This window comes from Aythya fuligula, chromosome 24 (assembly GCF_009819795.1).
Source record: "Aythya fuligula isolate bAytFul2 chromosome 24, bAytFul2.pri, whole genome shotgun sequence".
Classification (NCBI taxonomy): Eukaryota; Metazoa; Chordata; class Aves; order Anseriformes; family Anatidae; genus Aythya; species Aythya fuligula.
In genome coordinates this window covers 1,761,488-1,777,898 of record NC_045582.1, presented here as the reverse complement: position 1 = coordinate 1,777,898, position 16,411 = coordinate 1,761,488, and the positions used below count along the sequence as shown (strand labels likewise).

At 40.4% G+C, this 16,411-nt stretch overlaps 1 protein-coding gene across 1 annotated transcript; it reads left to right on the top strand.

Annotated features, from left to right (window-relative positions):
• Positions 1-5,992: 5,992 nt before the first annotated feature.
• Positions 5,993-15,801, top strand: FBXO47 (F-box protein 47). Its single transcript, XM_032202513.1, has 11 exons — positions 5,993-6,007; positions 6,204-6,410; positions 6,873-7,043; positions 9,873-9,949; positions 10,805-10,882; positions 11,586-11,694; positions 12,600-12,776; positions 13,368-13,514; positions 14,144-14,286; positions 14,680-14,839; positions 15,689-15,801. The coding sequence occupies exons 2-11, from the start codon at positions 6,230-6,232 to the stop codon at positions 15,799-15,801; spliced, it is 1,356 nt and encodes a 451-aa protein (XP_032058404.1). The 5' UTR covers positions 5,993-6,007; positions 6,204-6,229.
• The last annotated feature ends 610 nt before the right edge of the window (positions 15,802-16,411 follow it).

Sequence of the window (16,411 nt, the reverse complement as noted above, 5' to 3'; positions counted from 1 at the left end):
AAACAGAGTAAATACTGATGAAATTTTACTGCCTAAGACTGCATACAAAGTGACATGAAACTTGGAAGCGCTTTGTCTTCTGTGGTTTATTATTATTATTATTATTTCCATTTTGTAATGTTTACAGTGCAGTAGATGCTGTTCTTATTAGTGCTGGCCCTAGTGGTGCCATTTTTCCACTACTCTCTTTTGAGTCCCACCACATTTGGCGTTTTCTTTTAAAAGAAAGTATGAAGAATGTATATTCTAAACTAAAAAGCAAAAAGAACACCTTAAATAATAATATATAAAGCCAGTTTTGGGAGGCTGAACATAGTGGTTTGGCATTACTGTAACGCGCTTCCTGCCCTCAGTGTCTAAAATGTAAGAAGGCTGGCTTGAACGGGATGGGGGGAGTGAGACAATCCTTCCCATACTCAAAACCCTGGCACCACTGGGGCTGGACAGGGCCCTGGGGGCCTCCCCTTCCCCACCCTGAAGCACAAAATTCTTCCTCTCTTTTCTGTTAAGGTACCCCTAACTAACCAGTCTTTTTTCCTATTTGCACCTAGTTATCCATTTAAATATAGCTGATGATCTTATCACAGGGCTCTTTTTTTTTTTTTTTTTTTTTTTTTTTTTTTTTTCCCTTGAAAATGATGCATGTGTAATGAGTGAAAGCTGTGCTGTTTTAATACCAGTAACGATTTAGATCCTGCTACACGAGCATTGCTGCAGAATTTAATGCTGGGCTGGAGCGTGGCTTCGGAGCATTCACATTTACCCCGTAGCTTCCTATGAGTTTTAGATGCCTGACATGCCTGTGCCCCTCGGAAAATCTCACTAGCAGCTGTCTGCCATCTAAACCCTACATATTTGAAAAGCTGACTCCATCGAAGTCCCGCTCTTGTCATTTAAATGTGCTGCCACTGTTGCTATCATTGGCAGCAGCAGAGCACTCGAGACACAACCGGTATTTTTACCAGACTTACATAACTCTGCTCACACATACAGCGTAGGCAGGGCAAAGATAAATTGGGTACACAAGACAAGGCCACTTATGCATAGAATAAGCAGTTAGCACTCGAGCAGAACCATTACCATAGTGTATAAAACTCAATTGTACTTTTTTCCTTATTAGCTTTCATCCTGTCATCCCAGAACAGTTTACAAACATTGGCTAGGATTACAGAACCTCAAATAAAAAACACAGCCGTGAGTCACTCATCCAATTTGAAACAAACATGAGATAATACTTTTACCACACAACACAATGTAATTGCCGAAGTTGGTGTCACTGTTACTATAATTAATTATGCCAATCATTAAGTAGTCGGACATATTTATGTAGGTTAGGTCCACCAGTACATGTTTAACACAGGAATCTTGATGTACCACCACCTCAGGAACCCTTAATTCACTGTCAGGCTCCAGAAAGTTGTTCCAGGGGAAGCGTACTCCATATATGCTCCATTTTCCATTTCCATTACCTGGTCACTAGGTACCAGTGTTTCTAGCAAAATGAACAAGTAGAAAAGTGTGAAAGTCTTTACTCAGGAATCCCTAAAATGCATCTCTCTCTATGGGAACACTGCAGGGCAAAACAGGAACGCATTCAGGAGGAAGAGGAGGATGATACCTTACTATGTGTGACAGAAATGCTGAAGGAGCTTACGGATGCAGAATGCAACCACTATGGAATTGCATTATTTTTGCACACTTGTCTAATTCACCTTTTCAAGGTGAATATTGCAGTTACGGTTACATCACCGTGGCATTCCCGCTCTCATTGTCGTTAATTTAAGCAGCAGTTAGCAGAGGATGCCATATTGTTATGTTTGGGTTTGACTCTTACTTGGTTTCTATTTCAGTTTTGCTAAGGCAATTTTTTCCTTCAATAAACTTACAGAGAAAAAAAAAAAAAAAAAACTGTGAAGAAAAGCCTACTGAGGAAAAGTCCTTTAAGGCAGCTGCAGCCCTCTGCTGCCATCGTATGGGAAGTGCCTTAGGAGCAGCAAGAAAACCTCTCCCCAGGGGTTCTGCTACTATCCCCCAAAGCACTAGTTATTTAGAGAGCTGTTTCAGAAGCAGCAGTGAAAAGAAATAATAGTTCTAAAATCAGTTTTGTAGTGAATACGAACTGTTCGCTGCTCCAACTGACAATGGCAGCTCGCTGTATTTTTCCCTGATCATCCAGCACCCAAAACGATGATGCTGTGCCCCTCTCACAGTGCAGTGTAACAGCACAGCAATTTGTAACCGCCCGTTGCAGCACAGCTTCCACGAGCAGTGTTTGCAGCTGGTCTTGTGCCATATTTTCATTTTACAGCACTACAGCTTTGCTCCAAGACATGCATTATGGCACCGTGCCTCGGCGCTGTGACATCTCTCTGCAGCATCGTTAGTTTGCATGCGGGCTTCATGTCCTGTGTAACAAGCTTGTCCCAGAGCCTGCCTCCTTTGCTTGGGATTGGGTTTTTCCCCAGGAGACAGAGGACTGGGTTTGGTGGCCCTGGCCTCTGATGGGAACAACTTTGCACGGCATTGGGGCTATGCAGTAACACAAGTGACAGGGAGCTGGGGGTCGGCCTCTTCTCACAGGTAACTGGTGATAGCAGTAGAGGGAATGGCCTCAGGTTGCACCAGGGGAGGTTCAGGTTTGAAATGAGGAGACATTTCTTCTCAGAAACAGCAGTCAGGTGTTGGGACGGGTTGCCCAGGGAGGTGGTGGAGTCACCGTCCCTGGGGGTGTTCAAGGAGAGGTTGGACATGGTGCTTGGGGACAGGGTTTGATGGGTGACATTGGTGGTAGGGGGGCAGTTGGACCAGATGATGTTGGTGGCCTTTTCCAACCCTAACACTTCTGTCATTCTATGATTCTGCAGGCCTCATGTCCCCCAGCAGTTGAATATTCATGAGGGGGCATGGCCACATGACAGCCTGATTGAATATTCAAAAGGGGGAAGGGACAAGGAGGCAGGAACGGCAAGCCCCGAGCCCGCTGCTTTCTGCTGACAGGGGCAGCAGGGAAAAAGGCGGGAAAGTAATTACCACAAGCCAATTAGCGCAGTAATTTGTGCTAATAATTCCCACACAGGCAGGAAGGGAGGGATTATTATTAATACTTTTGAAATACAGCTGAAATGAACTGATGCAGCAATTTGTTCCCTCCAAAACACCTGCTGCTGCAGCCATCGCCCTGTTGATAACCACCGCCCCGAAACTGATTTCTTTAATGTTTGTTTGCAGTTTCTTTTCAAACTGTCTTCTCACTGGGTGTACAAACAGCCCATCTCCTGACCAAAACACACAGCCAGAGGTGTGCCCCTGCCTGCGTGTGCCTAACCCTGCCCAGCCCCTGCTTTGAACTCAAGTAAAGGAGGTAGTGATGTTCGCCTTAAACCAGTCATGTTTTAAATATTAAATAAATAAATAAAATTAATTTTGGTGTTTTCTTTTCCCTCCAGGACACGCACGGTGCTTGCTGCAGGCGGCAGGGCCTGCTCACCCGCCGCTGCCTCCGTCCCTCTGCCCGCTCCCCTCAGGCAGCCTGGCGGGTGGCCTGGCCCAGGGGTGCGTGTGGGGAAGGAATTTCTGTGAGGTAAAACAGAGCTCATAAAGTCCTGTCTGTGGGTAGGTACAGACTGCATGGCCTTCTCTATTAACTGGATGTGGGTGCGGAGGTGCAGGTCGCTGTTTTCAGGCAGCTAACCCGCGTTTTGGAGGGCAGCACCTGAGAGTGATGCAGGGAGCAGAGGGGAATGCGGCCTAGCGGGGTGCAGGGGGCTTGTCATTTGGCCTAAGGATCCCTCACACAATCTGACACAAAAGCACAGGTAAAAGGCCAAATATGACCCGTTCCATCCACCACTGCCGCCTGAGCAGCCTGGGCTGTGCCAAAAGAATCAGACGTTGACATTTCCCTCTGAGGAATTCCCGAAGGGATGAGGCTGAACCAGCAATCCCTCACAACACTGAGATCCTTGTTGCCATCAACAGCGGGATCAGGGCTTCCTGAACTTTCTCATCACAGTTATTCACGGATTTAGATGTTTATGGGTCTGGTCTGAACTACCAGCTCAGTGTTAGAACCTTCAGCACAAATATAAATACGCTTCCTGTAAATTGTCGGTGTAGGCCACGGGGTAACAAGTATTTATGTACCCCGTGGCTGTGCTGGGTGCCCCGAGGTTTGTCATTCCTCACTTGAACTTGTAGGTTTTTGTGTGTTTTGACGAGGAAAAAGGGAAAATTCCTGTTAATATTTGAAGAGATTCGTTTATGCAGTTTGTGATGAGGAAAGGAAACAGAAATGCTCCAAACCAATCTCCAAAGTAAACAACCTTTTGTAATAAGTGTTTGCCAAATGCTAACACATACTCAGAAAAATACTGATCAGGACAAAAGTGCATCAATTAGCAGGAATTTAGCGACCGCTTAAGGATAAGAAACATTGTATAGAAGATTGGAAGTTGATGCTTTCTGGCTTGTAAACAAATCAGTTTATAGCAACAAATAAGATGACCCTTCCTGGCTAGTGTTATGGGTTCAGCTAGTTAAATATTTAACGTTTACCTTTCAATTTCCAGTCTCGATTAAGCAGTTCTCTAAACAAGTGGTGTCCCAGCAGCAGATGGAGGTGCACAGTCCATTGCACTGTTCTGGCTGAACTCCCTGAGAAATAAAAAACACATTAAGTCAGAGAGGAAGCAAATGGGAGCTTTCAGTAAAGTCTCTAAGCTTTGGCCTATGAAACTTCCTGCTTGTACTCATTTTTATTTACATTAATTTTATCTAGCCCTGCTCTAAGTTACAATAATGGTAGTCAATCCAACTTCAGTCGAGTTGAATAGAAACAGACTGGAATTGGCTGATTACTTCTGAAAACTTCCCTTGTGTTGAAGTATTCCCTCCCCCCTCACACACCATGCAGACCCAAGGCAAGCTTTTCAGAAAACACTTAAAGATGCCATAAATTCTTGTAGTATAGTCCTCTTAAAGACAGTAAGGGAAGCAGAGTAAGAAAGTAACACAGGATTACAATTTATTTCTAAAGTGAGAATCAGAAGTAGGTAGCAGATTTAGCCTATCTTGAACAAAATTTAGTGGTGCCCTGTTTCTGTACAGGACTGGTGCTACTTTGCATATTTTACACAAGACCTGGAATTTAAGTTGTTTTGAATCCACAGTTGTATGTATAAAACTTTCACTGACTTTCAGACTGCACTTTCTTTGCTTTTAAAAGATAAATATTATTATTATTTTTTTTCATATAACTGCGTGTTTATCTATGGGTGATTTCTGGAAAGTTCTTAAAGGATTCTTGAAGGTTACATCAATTTTCTGTCTCTTGCTTAAGTAGCATAAAAGCCAAACGAAACAGTCATTCTAGGAGCAGTCGCACTTGCTCATGAGCATTGGGAAAGTTTAAAGTATAAACTTCCATAGCTAGCTAGAATAATAACATACCTAAACTAAAAATGCTTCCTCCAAAGTACAACTTTCTAACATTTCAGTGTAAGGAACGTGCTTTATACAGTGCACAAGCACCAGTCAGCCAAACCAGTTTGTGACATGGGTGAGGAAATGCCCCATATTCTTCCAGTTGTCGGTTTAAACAGTGCTTCCATTGTGGATGTGGCGATTTTGTTCAGTGGCATATTAGAGAGGCCTGGCTTGCATGCTTTAGCAATAAATATGAAGGATGTTTGGAACTTGTTTTCTGTAATTTTTGTAAATTTTTAATCTTAGAAACAATGAGGTCTATTCTCCGAGTGTATTTCCCGCTGATAGTAACAGAGATGTTGTAGTGCAGCTTGGACAGATTCCAGTTGTGTTACTACCAGTGCTGCCAGCTCTTGTAATTATACTGCAGCACTCATTCTCTTTGGCATTTTCCCTGAAGCCTCAGCTGCTGGAATCAAAAAATAGTGTGAAAAATCCCAGTTAATTTTTTTAAGACGTACTGAGTCTCATTGTTGTTTGATAACGTGAAGTGTACCTACTCTAGAGACTCAGAAACCAGAAGGTAAATAATAAAAACGTATTTATTGTTCTTTTAAAACTCTTTACTTTTCAGACCTTCATTTGGGGAAAACTTGTGTCACTGAATTTTTTGAGATGACGATGTTGTATCATTTGTATATCACACATGTAGTTGTTATATGAAATTAATCCATGTTAGGTGCTGCAGGAAAAAGTTTTTCTCTCTATTTTCTCTCCAGAATGAATTGAAGACACTAACAGAACAATGACATCCACTGCAAGGACCAGCTACACCTTGATTCCTAACCAGAAATACAGACGCAGTAACCGTCACTCCAGACAGCACTGCGACATCATGGATACAGATCCCCAATCTCTGTCAACACTTGGATATTTTAAAACATTGCCATTAGAGATATTTCAAATGCTATTGAATTATCTCTCAGGTGAGAATATAATAAGTCCATTAGAAATCTCTCAAATGCTATTGAATTATTTCTCAGGTGAGAATCTAGTAAGAAGGGTATTGTTTCCAATATCTGAAAATTACCATAAAAGTTTTCCATTTAGAAAAATACATTATTATTTTAAATGTTTTACCTTTTAGATAGGAGAGTCATTTTATGTGACTTATTCTCTGATTTTTTATGTATGAAGAACCACATGACCAAAAAATAATTTATAATTGCAGACTATGTGAAGTTCTTTTTGCCTATTATGTGAAAAGTATTCCTTAGACCTATACATTTATAATTTTCACCGTCTGCTGGCAAAGGAGATAAACAGTAATACTTTATTATTGTTACTATTTCTTGACCTATTTCTGAAGTAAGATAAAGCTGTTGACTACTAATCAGCATGTTTCTTGCAGTAAAAATTTACATGCATACTGAATTTTGCTTTTTCAGTGAAGGACATCAGCATGCTGTGCATGGTGTCAAAAACCATCAGCAACCGCCTTATTACTTACATCTCAACCCCATCAGGAAACCGAAGGCTGTTACTGCAAGACTTTCATAACATTGAGCTACCTGGCAAGAGAGAAGGATCCTATATATTAGAGCACTACAAATCCCTAGGTGATCCTTTAATGCAAATGGTAACAATTACAGGAGAACCAAACTTGGTTAAAAGGTTATATGCATTGCTTGGTAAAATGCTGAGGATATGGCCCAAAACATTTGTGCAGCTCCCTCTAAGATTAAAGTTCCTCCCCCTGTCAAACAGCCTACTCAAATACCATTAAATCGGAGGGGAGTGGTATTGCTTGAAATGACTCCAAAACCTTTTAGTTTTGCAGAAAATAATGTACGTTCTGCCTCATCCATGTTTATTATTTTTTTTCATAGTAAATGGAAAGCAGGGTTTGAGCAGAGGAACTGGATCAGTTCTCAGTAGTAGGTTTTTCCAAATTTAGTTTATTTGGACACCACAACTGGAAACTGCAGCAGAAACCAAGACTCCCAGGCCCCACGCTAGCTAAGGAATTTGGCTGTTCAGACTGCCTTCATGTATCACTTTGGACTAGCTTGCATTCCTCAGTCTGGGAAATGTAGCTGCAGTACTTAAATGCAGTCTAGCTCTAAAATGACCAACAACCATTTCCATCAGAAAACCTGATAGCCTACTGGAGATGTATTGCAGATCACATTCCGCTTCTTAGAAAAGAAGCATGCTCATCATGAAAATGTTATCACAGTTGTCACTGATCAGCATTCCCCTTGGCAGCCGTGTATCAGAGTTCAAATGCTGAAATGGGCATGGAGAGCACATTCTCCTCTCACTCCTTGCTTATGTGGAAATGCCTGCACTTTGGCTGTCATGGTATAACTCCTTCTGGACGGAAAGATTCAATTGTTCTCTTTCAGACCTCTTTTGGCACAACATAATAGAAACACAGAGCACAATAGCTTAGGGTTGGTGGTAATGAAGAACACTGTACATCTTCATATTCAAAATTGATTGCTTTCTGCTTTTTACTAATTTTTAAAAGACTGATTCTAACTCATTCAGCCCATCACTCAGAAAAGGAACATTCTTTCTAGAAGGCTGAATTTTTTTTTCACCCACTCACAATAAGCATTAATCAATCAGAAACTAAATTAAACCCTAATTTGATCCATATCAATTAACTGTTATCTAGCTGATTAAAAAATGCTGAGTTTATTTGACAGGGAAATAAAATGGTGCCATGGTTAGATGCAGAATTATAGGTGGAATTATGGTTTGAACTTGACATTAAATAAAGGTATACACAAAGTAGAGGAATACTGTTGCAGTCATTCAGACTATAAAGACATCTTATAAGCAATCCATGTAGGTTTTGGGTATCTTAAAATAATTTTAGCATTTGTTTTGTTTTTAAAATTAAACCTGATACTTTGAAACTGTTTTTAAAAAAATCTAAGTTGATTCGGTCGTTGTAGTAACCACATATGAAATGATAACTTGTTATTTAAATATAAGTGTGAACCCATCACTGTAGTAGGCCTAGTAATAAAAAACATGACATATTTAGAATATATAGATCATTGGCAATATCTATCTCATCAGTGGAAGGCTCAAGAAAATGTTTTCCTTAAGAGATCAGTTACAAAATCAATATTTACTTTAAAGCAGGAAAGACTGGACTCAATGGGAAAAAGTCATTCCTGTTCAGAGAGTCTGCACAGAGTCTATGTAATACATAAATCTCACTTAAACTTAGATGAGTCTGGCTGCACTCTAGTGCATGGTAAAATCTTCCATTACTTGAAATGGGGTCAAAATTTCAGTCATTGTTTAAAATGGACTTGAGTTATAACTGATTGTGGCACTGACCTTCAGCGCAGAGGGGATTTTGGTCTATAAAACCAGGGGCAGTACATTTTGCTCAACCCTTTTAACTCAGCATATTTTTTTTCCCTGAACTGATGTCTGTATTCCTACTTGCAACGGCATTGTCTTAACAGTTTCAACTGTTCTTCAGGGAGTTCTCTCCAAAGTCTAACCTAGTCAACAGAAAATTGACTTTACTGAGCTTTGGACCATGTCCTAGGCTGATAAATAAATTATGTCTGTCATGGAAGAATGTGAACACACTTCTAAGGAAAGAGTCAATTTAGAACCACGGTAAATGTATAAAGCACTTTTTGACATTGGAGAAGTCGTGTATTTCTGCAGAGACTGACAGTTCAGGAAGAAAAGTAGCAGCTTTTCTTTGGATTTGTTTGATTAATTAACAAGCTCTCTCTATATATTATCCTGGTAGAAGTTTTTGAAGAGCAAGCTGTTAACCCATTTTTGTAATAGTTTAGAAAAAAAACGCTTCTTAACAAACAGCTGTTCCACACTATAATGAACTCCAGACTTTGACGTCCTAAACACATACCATTTCAGCCCTGTATAGGAAAATAATTTTACCTCTTAGCTATGTTTTACATTAACAGAGTTTAGAATATTTGCTTTTTAGAGCATGTGGTTATGTTGAAAAAATTTTGGAAGCTCAGCTTTCCATGATGTAAAGGAAAAGCGGATTTCCCTGGGGGACTGTTAAAAGAGGTGCAACAAGCAACATTTATTTTCAACATTTTTAACAGCTGTAACTCTAAAAGCAATATAGTTATTTTAATAGGGATTAGTTGTGACTAATAGGGACACTAAGACAACATAACAAACAAGCCATGCTGTAGGAAGCTTACATACTTCCTGACAGCATTCCTTTTGTCAAAGGTACCCCTGCTACAAAGCATACATCTCTTCTACAAAGCGCAGCTTACTGTTACGTGCTGCTCTTTTTGCCTCAGCATCTTCTTCTCAGTGGTGAGAAATGCATCACGTGCACGTGATGTGAATGCTTAAGGTAATTCAGAAGTGTATGTGCCGTGTATGTGTACTCATAGTTGTGTGTGTGTTCGTTTTGTTCACAGGATTGTTGCTTAAAAGATGCACACTTCTATTACCTACAAAAGATAGGCTAAAGTATATACACAAGATACTCTCAGAAGTAAGTTCACATTCCTTTCACTAGAGCTTTGAACTGCCACTTGCATTTCTATAAGGTAATTTTTAGTGGAATTGTCTTTTACTGTCCCTTTGCTGGAGTTTATTAACACAGTATAATGAATTCATTGATTGGAAATCAGTCTCTTAATAATAATAATAATAATAATAATAATAATAATAATAATAATAATAATAATAATAATAAAGCCTAAACCAGCATATTGAACATGAGGCTGTTCTGGGATTTTTTTCTGAGAAGCAATGCTGATTTAAGCAGTTCCTACATCCCCTTCTGCCACTCTATAACAGATCTGTCCCTCTTCCCCCGTCTCAGTTGAGCTCAACAGGTTATTTGTGGTGCTACATGGTGAGTTACATCAGGGAATTGATGGAGGATGAAAATCTGGGGTGGGGAGGAGAGTTGGAGGTGATTCGTTACATCAATCTTAGCCCCAAATCTGCTGTCCCCAAATGTCTCAGCTGGGCTAATAAAAGATCTCACTTCTTCCCCAAAATATTTTCCACCTCATATTCCAAGATCAGATGTTAACTTATCTTCATTTGCGGATAACTAGAAATATTGTGGTGGAAGAGCCCAGCTCTCCATAGAAATCTAAATCTCCTGCAAATAGCATTGCTCTTCTTAGACACCTTTTGGCCACCCATTTGACCCTGGTTTTGAAATTAAAGCTAAACTCTCACATACGTACTGAACGCGTTGCCTTATAGAACAAGAGAAGGGACTCCTGAATGCCCATGATCAGTATTGATGTACACAAGGAGTACTGAGTATCTTCAGTCTCAGGAATTTCCTTATGGTCAGTTACAGTCAGTTACTAATATTCTGTGCTTATAGGTTTCCTGCTTTAAACTTAACGGCTGTCCAAGTCCTTTGCATTGTTTAGGATTACAGTGCTACGGGGTATTTTTACAGGTATGGTATCTTTCTGGAGAGAAGGCAAGTATCACAAATATAAAAGAAAATTAAAGTAGTTTTATAAATTAATTTGTGGTTTTGCAATATATTCAGAAGACTGTTTTAAGGTTTGGGGAGGGGGGAAGGAGTATTTATTCACTCAGTTCTCTGAATTTCCTTTGTGGTTGTTAAAGTTGCTGATTTGACTCTGGAGAATTCCTTGGTCTGGATTTCACTACCAAGCAGTCTGGATTTTGATTAGTGATTTATTATCTAAGAAGACATTGGAGAAGGGGCGCATTTTATTGCACAGCTTCAAATTCACAAACCAAGAGGAGAGATCACTTAGTTTAAAAGTAAAGGATAAGACAATTACTTGTGCCAGGACATTTGTCTTCGTAGCAAATACTATCGTGTACTTTTCCACATATGGTTCAAAAAATAAGATCTTGAGCCTGAATGTGGAACACTGTTAGACGCTTTTGATTCTTAAGTACGACCTCTGGTACAATGTACAGCACCCCTGTAGCAGATAATGGTTTCCCTACACTCATCAGGCAGATGCTGTGCTGGCAGCCACACTCTAGGTATGCCATCTTCCCTTTCTATTCTTCTGATAAATTGTAGGACAGATTTAATTTACCTAATATGAGAAATTGCATTGTGATCTAAATCTATGGCTCAATCCATCTATTTTCCGCCTTTCTTTTGTAATTTTCAGATCCTAACAGCAGGCTGGGATGAACTGGAGTGTCACCGGGTTTTTAACTTCCTCTGTGAGCTGAGCAATTTACCCCGTAAAGTACAGACAGTTGTCAGCAGCAAACCAGGTAATCATCAAAGCAGACAAAGGTCTTACAAAATCAAACTGCACTGTCATGGAGAAGGCAGAAAATGGAGCTTGATTACTGCAAACAAGATGCATCTAGATTTGAGAACGTTTTAGTTCAGCTGAGCCTTTTAATACTGCTCCTTTCCTGACTCATACGTATGTTGTTAGCTCCAGCATTATGCAGAAAGTGGCCCTTTTAAAGTAAATGCTTTGCTTTCATATAGATAAATACATTCTTTTTTTTCCCACCAAAAGCAAAGCTAAGTGCTTTTGCCTTTGACACATATCCTATAGTGAAGAAAGTTTTCTTGTGATCTTGTGTTTTGTTTTAAATCTTATTATTCCATTATCAAACCAGTGCATAAGTTATATATAGAGAGAACAGCAACATGGACTGGAATGTCTCCTGCTGTACAACACTGCCAGTGAATCAATGGGAAAGCAAAAAAAGATAGAAATGCAGTAAAAAGTTAGGTTTAATATTTCTGAAATACTACAGTGATGTGGCACATGCCTCTCAATAAATTAAGTTAGCTAGCACAGAACCAGGCATTTCTGTGCAACACTTTATACTTGGCCATTCACACACTTCCTCCTATTGCCACTTACTGATGCCATCAAAGAGAAAAGATCAGAGTAACCGAAAAAACACAGCTGAGAACCCTTGAATGCATACATGAGATGCTGCAGAAAGGTACCAGGGGGTGCATTGACAGAATCTATGGCCTGAATTACTGCAATGTATTCAAAAGAGCCAAACTCAGGAAGTAACAGCTGAGAATTTTATGAACCCCTCAGATGTTCTTGGGCAGCCTTAAGAAATCCCTTCTCTCTCTTCCTATAAAATGTTTATCTGTGTTGTACAAGGCTTAATGGAGCTATATCTACATTCTTTTTCCCCAGGAAGTGCCCGAAAGCTGGAGCTGCGGGTAAGGTTATTCTGTCGTAGCGTCTTGTTGAACCACTGGATTCATCGAAGTGATTCTGCATTTTGGTTGACTCGTATTTTAAAGCCATGGCCAATGGTTAACCAAGCTCGCCTGTTGTATATCATCTTTGGGCCAGTGTCCTCTCTTGACGGTGAGTAGCTTCAGGGATTCATTTTCAAAGTTTGTTCCTTGAGAATGAGATTTCCCTGTAGGATGCAGCATTTCTGAATACTGGACTTTATGCAAATAACCTGTAATTGTATTGCCTAGAAAAAAATACTGCTGGTTAACCAGACCTGACAAATATGTGTGTGCATATATATATGTATGCTTAAGATATATATCCTCTCTGTGTGCACACACACATATATATACACTCATATACCAAAAAATAAATAAAGTTACAATTCAAGTGAAGAAATGGCACCTCTCTTCCTCTATTCTCCTGCATTTAGGGTAAAGTTAGCTTGAAAGCACCTCAAAGCAGTGTCTGCTTCTCCCAATAAAAACACCTTTCTCACTTAACTGTTAAACCAAGGTTTCTTTAAATCACTCTGTGTTTCGTGCTGCAACTACCGTCCCTATTAAATGACAGATGGAAAAGAATCTCACTGTCACAAAGGCTGAGTTATGTTACCTGAATTCCCCTCCCCTGACTCTGCTTTAAGGCCCAGTTTAGCACCTTCCTTGCTTAAAAATATTACTTTGTCACTTAATAGCAGTTGTGATTAATATTGCTCAGGACATGTGGTTTGGCAGAAAATGATAGAAGGACCAACAGATGAGACCAGTCTGAAAGGTCTAGCAGATGCAATTAAACTGCTGTATGATACAGAAGCTAGAGAATGGACAGCAGACGATGTTATCAGTCTTGTGGATGAGCTGTCAGGTGTGTTTTTGCCTTTATCATTAATCCATAGGATTATATGCTCATGTCCTCCAAATCTGGCAATAATTGTGTTTCAGACACATGGGTGCCTTGGGAAACTGACTGCAATATTCCTTACAGTAGCTGAGGTGTGACTGGAAAAGTCATTACACTTGGAAGTCAGGCAGTAGCTGGGGAAGAAAGAAACCCAGCACTGGTTGTAAATTCAGGCTTTCCCCCTTGTGAAGTATTTTAAGAATCTATGAAGAACCTTAAAATTCAAATCTTGTGTAACCATTATGAAGGAAACATTGCCCAGGCTGGGTAAGGCAAACAATATTTGTTCTAATTGAAATTCTACAGAACAATGTTAACGTTTGCACTGAAAGTTTGTTTTGGGTGAGATCATATCACAGAAGCTATTGTGAAGAGCTCTAACTGTAGCACTAGTAAGAATTGCTTGTGTAACTTCATCGCTCTGTCTTTCAGAAAGTATCTCCTCACAAATTCTGGTTAGCTACCAAAGCCAATAATTTATAAATTCACATCTTCCAGAATGGTTTTTAATGGCACTCCTTCCTTTTTAAAAAATAGTAATTTAAAAAAAAAAAAAAAGAGATTAATAAAATTCTCTCTATTTTATTGCAAAGTTGTTCCCCGGGAGTGGCTCATGGAGAACAATGCTCGGCTTCTTATTCTGAGTGGAAACAACATCTGCTTCACTTTCATGGCCAGCAAAGCTGTGAATGGAAGAGCATTTGAGTTAGCCAGACTTGTGGTCTTCCTGGCTTTGGTGAGTACTACTGAGCAGGGCCTTTTGTCTTTCTACACCCTGATTTGCTTCCTTAGACTTGAAAACTGTGTCCCTATCTATTCCTACAAACCATGACTAGTCAAGCAAGAGTCTTCATTCTCTTTCACCCTCTCCAACACATCTCTGCAAGGTAGCAAGCCTACTCCCGAGGAGAAGTACCACTAGCAAAAGGCTGAGAAGTTCCTCCATTAGCGTGCCAACAATAAAAACCAACCTGCATGTCCTCAAAACAAGCCTTAATTTTCCATGGCATGCCTGCAACAAATTCAGTCATTCATTAGAATCAATAGTTAATTCTGAGATTTAATCTTGTCTTTTAAATTGTCATACTCATCACAAAGAGCATGTTCTAACATTTCTGGTGTGTGTCAGGTCTGTGAGAAGGATCTGTACTGCATGGACTGGGCAGTAAAAATGATGCAGAAGGTCTGCAAAGTTTTCAGCACTCCAGGGGAGAGAAACAACTTCCTGCAGAGCGTGGAGAACGCCTTTGCTCATATGATCATGGACATGCTACAGGCAGTACTGTCCGGTAAGCCTGCAGGACTTTAATCAGGAGCTAGCACTGGCCAAGACATCAAGCAACACAGCTGATGTGGCATAACAACCTGCCCTCCATCCCTATCCTTCCAAGTAGAATGATACTGGAGTGCTTGAAGTTTTTGACATCACATAGCAATCAATCAATTACTGTAATCAGGAAAGGCGTTTGTTTTATCTGCTCTTGTCACCTTAATCACAGTGTGCATCTTTCCAAGGGATGCTAAAAGCATCCCCTGGTGCAGTTTCAAGGCAGGCACTATTTTTAGAAATGAACGTGCAGGCAGCCAGCATGAACACTCACCCACAACTGCTAAAACAGGTAGATACACTTGGGGTGGGGATGAGTTGCAGAGACTCAAACTAAGAGAATCCTACAGCCACAGATGGTGAAACCAACAGTCCTTTAAAAATCCATCCCACCAGAGCACGGGGCCTGAGCCCTTTCAGGCTGCTCTAAACACAGGCTTTGAGCAGCTGCCAGCCAGCCTGTTCAACTCAATGAGCTGCAGTTGCTCCCTGTCCACAGCTTGTCAGCCCTGATAAGAACTCATGACTGATTACGCTGGCAATCTGTACAGCTCAGTTAGGACAGATTTTTGTCTTAATGCACAATTGGTCTTGTCCATCTTTGGACAAACTGATGAAGGAATTTTGGAGAGAGTCCCCTGTGTTATTCCGCAGCTGTCCTACCATCAGGTGCAGTAGCTGATGCCTTGTAAATCTAAGCAGAAGTTGCTGATTCAGCCTCTGTTTAAAACACTGAAGGAGTAAGATTTAGCTTCAAAGAAGCCATTTAGTTTCACTGACCATTCTTGACTGTTTCTGTTTGTGCTCGTAGGGGATCGTGATGAAGAGGACATCAGCTTTTTGAATTTGTTTCACCTCATAAATGCACAAGCTAACTTCCATAAGGAAATCCTGTACCTGACCATGAGAAGCAACAGCGTTTGATGCTCTGAGTTGTACAGACTCTCGCTCTACTCCTGCTGGATGTCTTTTCCCTTTCTTTATTTTTATTTTACTTTTTTACGTTTGCATAGCAGTGCCTGGTTATTTCTCTAATTTCTACCCCAGTAAGAGCTGGAGTGACAGCAGGAGAAGCTAGTGGCATACATGTCATAACAGCTGAATGAGCTCATGGAACGTACTGGGGGACCTCTAAGTGTTCAAAGCAGAGTTTCACACGTCAGGCTCCTCTGAGGCTGTGTTCAGACGCGCTGAGGAAGCGGGCTGGGGGCCTTCGGTTTGGGAACATAAACTGCATTCTTTTCCCACTGTGTATGTTTGCATACGCAATAAAAGTAACATGGTTTTCATATTTGATGCACATACACATAATAAAGAATGTTATCTTAGGTCAGAACCAAAAACATTTTGATCTTTTAATTTTGTTTTCTCTTGGGAATCCAAGGAGAAAAAAAAAGAGACAGACGTAATTAGAGAAGCACAGCTACATTTTTTTCCAGTTTGCCTGGGTCTCTCTCTCACTAACTCTTCCATTCTGTAACAGAAGTGCTCCATAGGTTGTACGTTCAGTTTTGGCAGAGAGTTGATTCGTGAA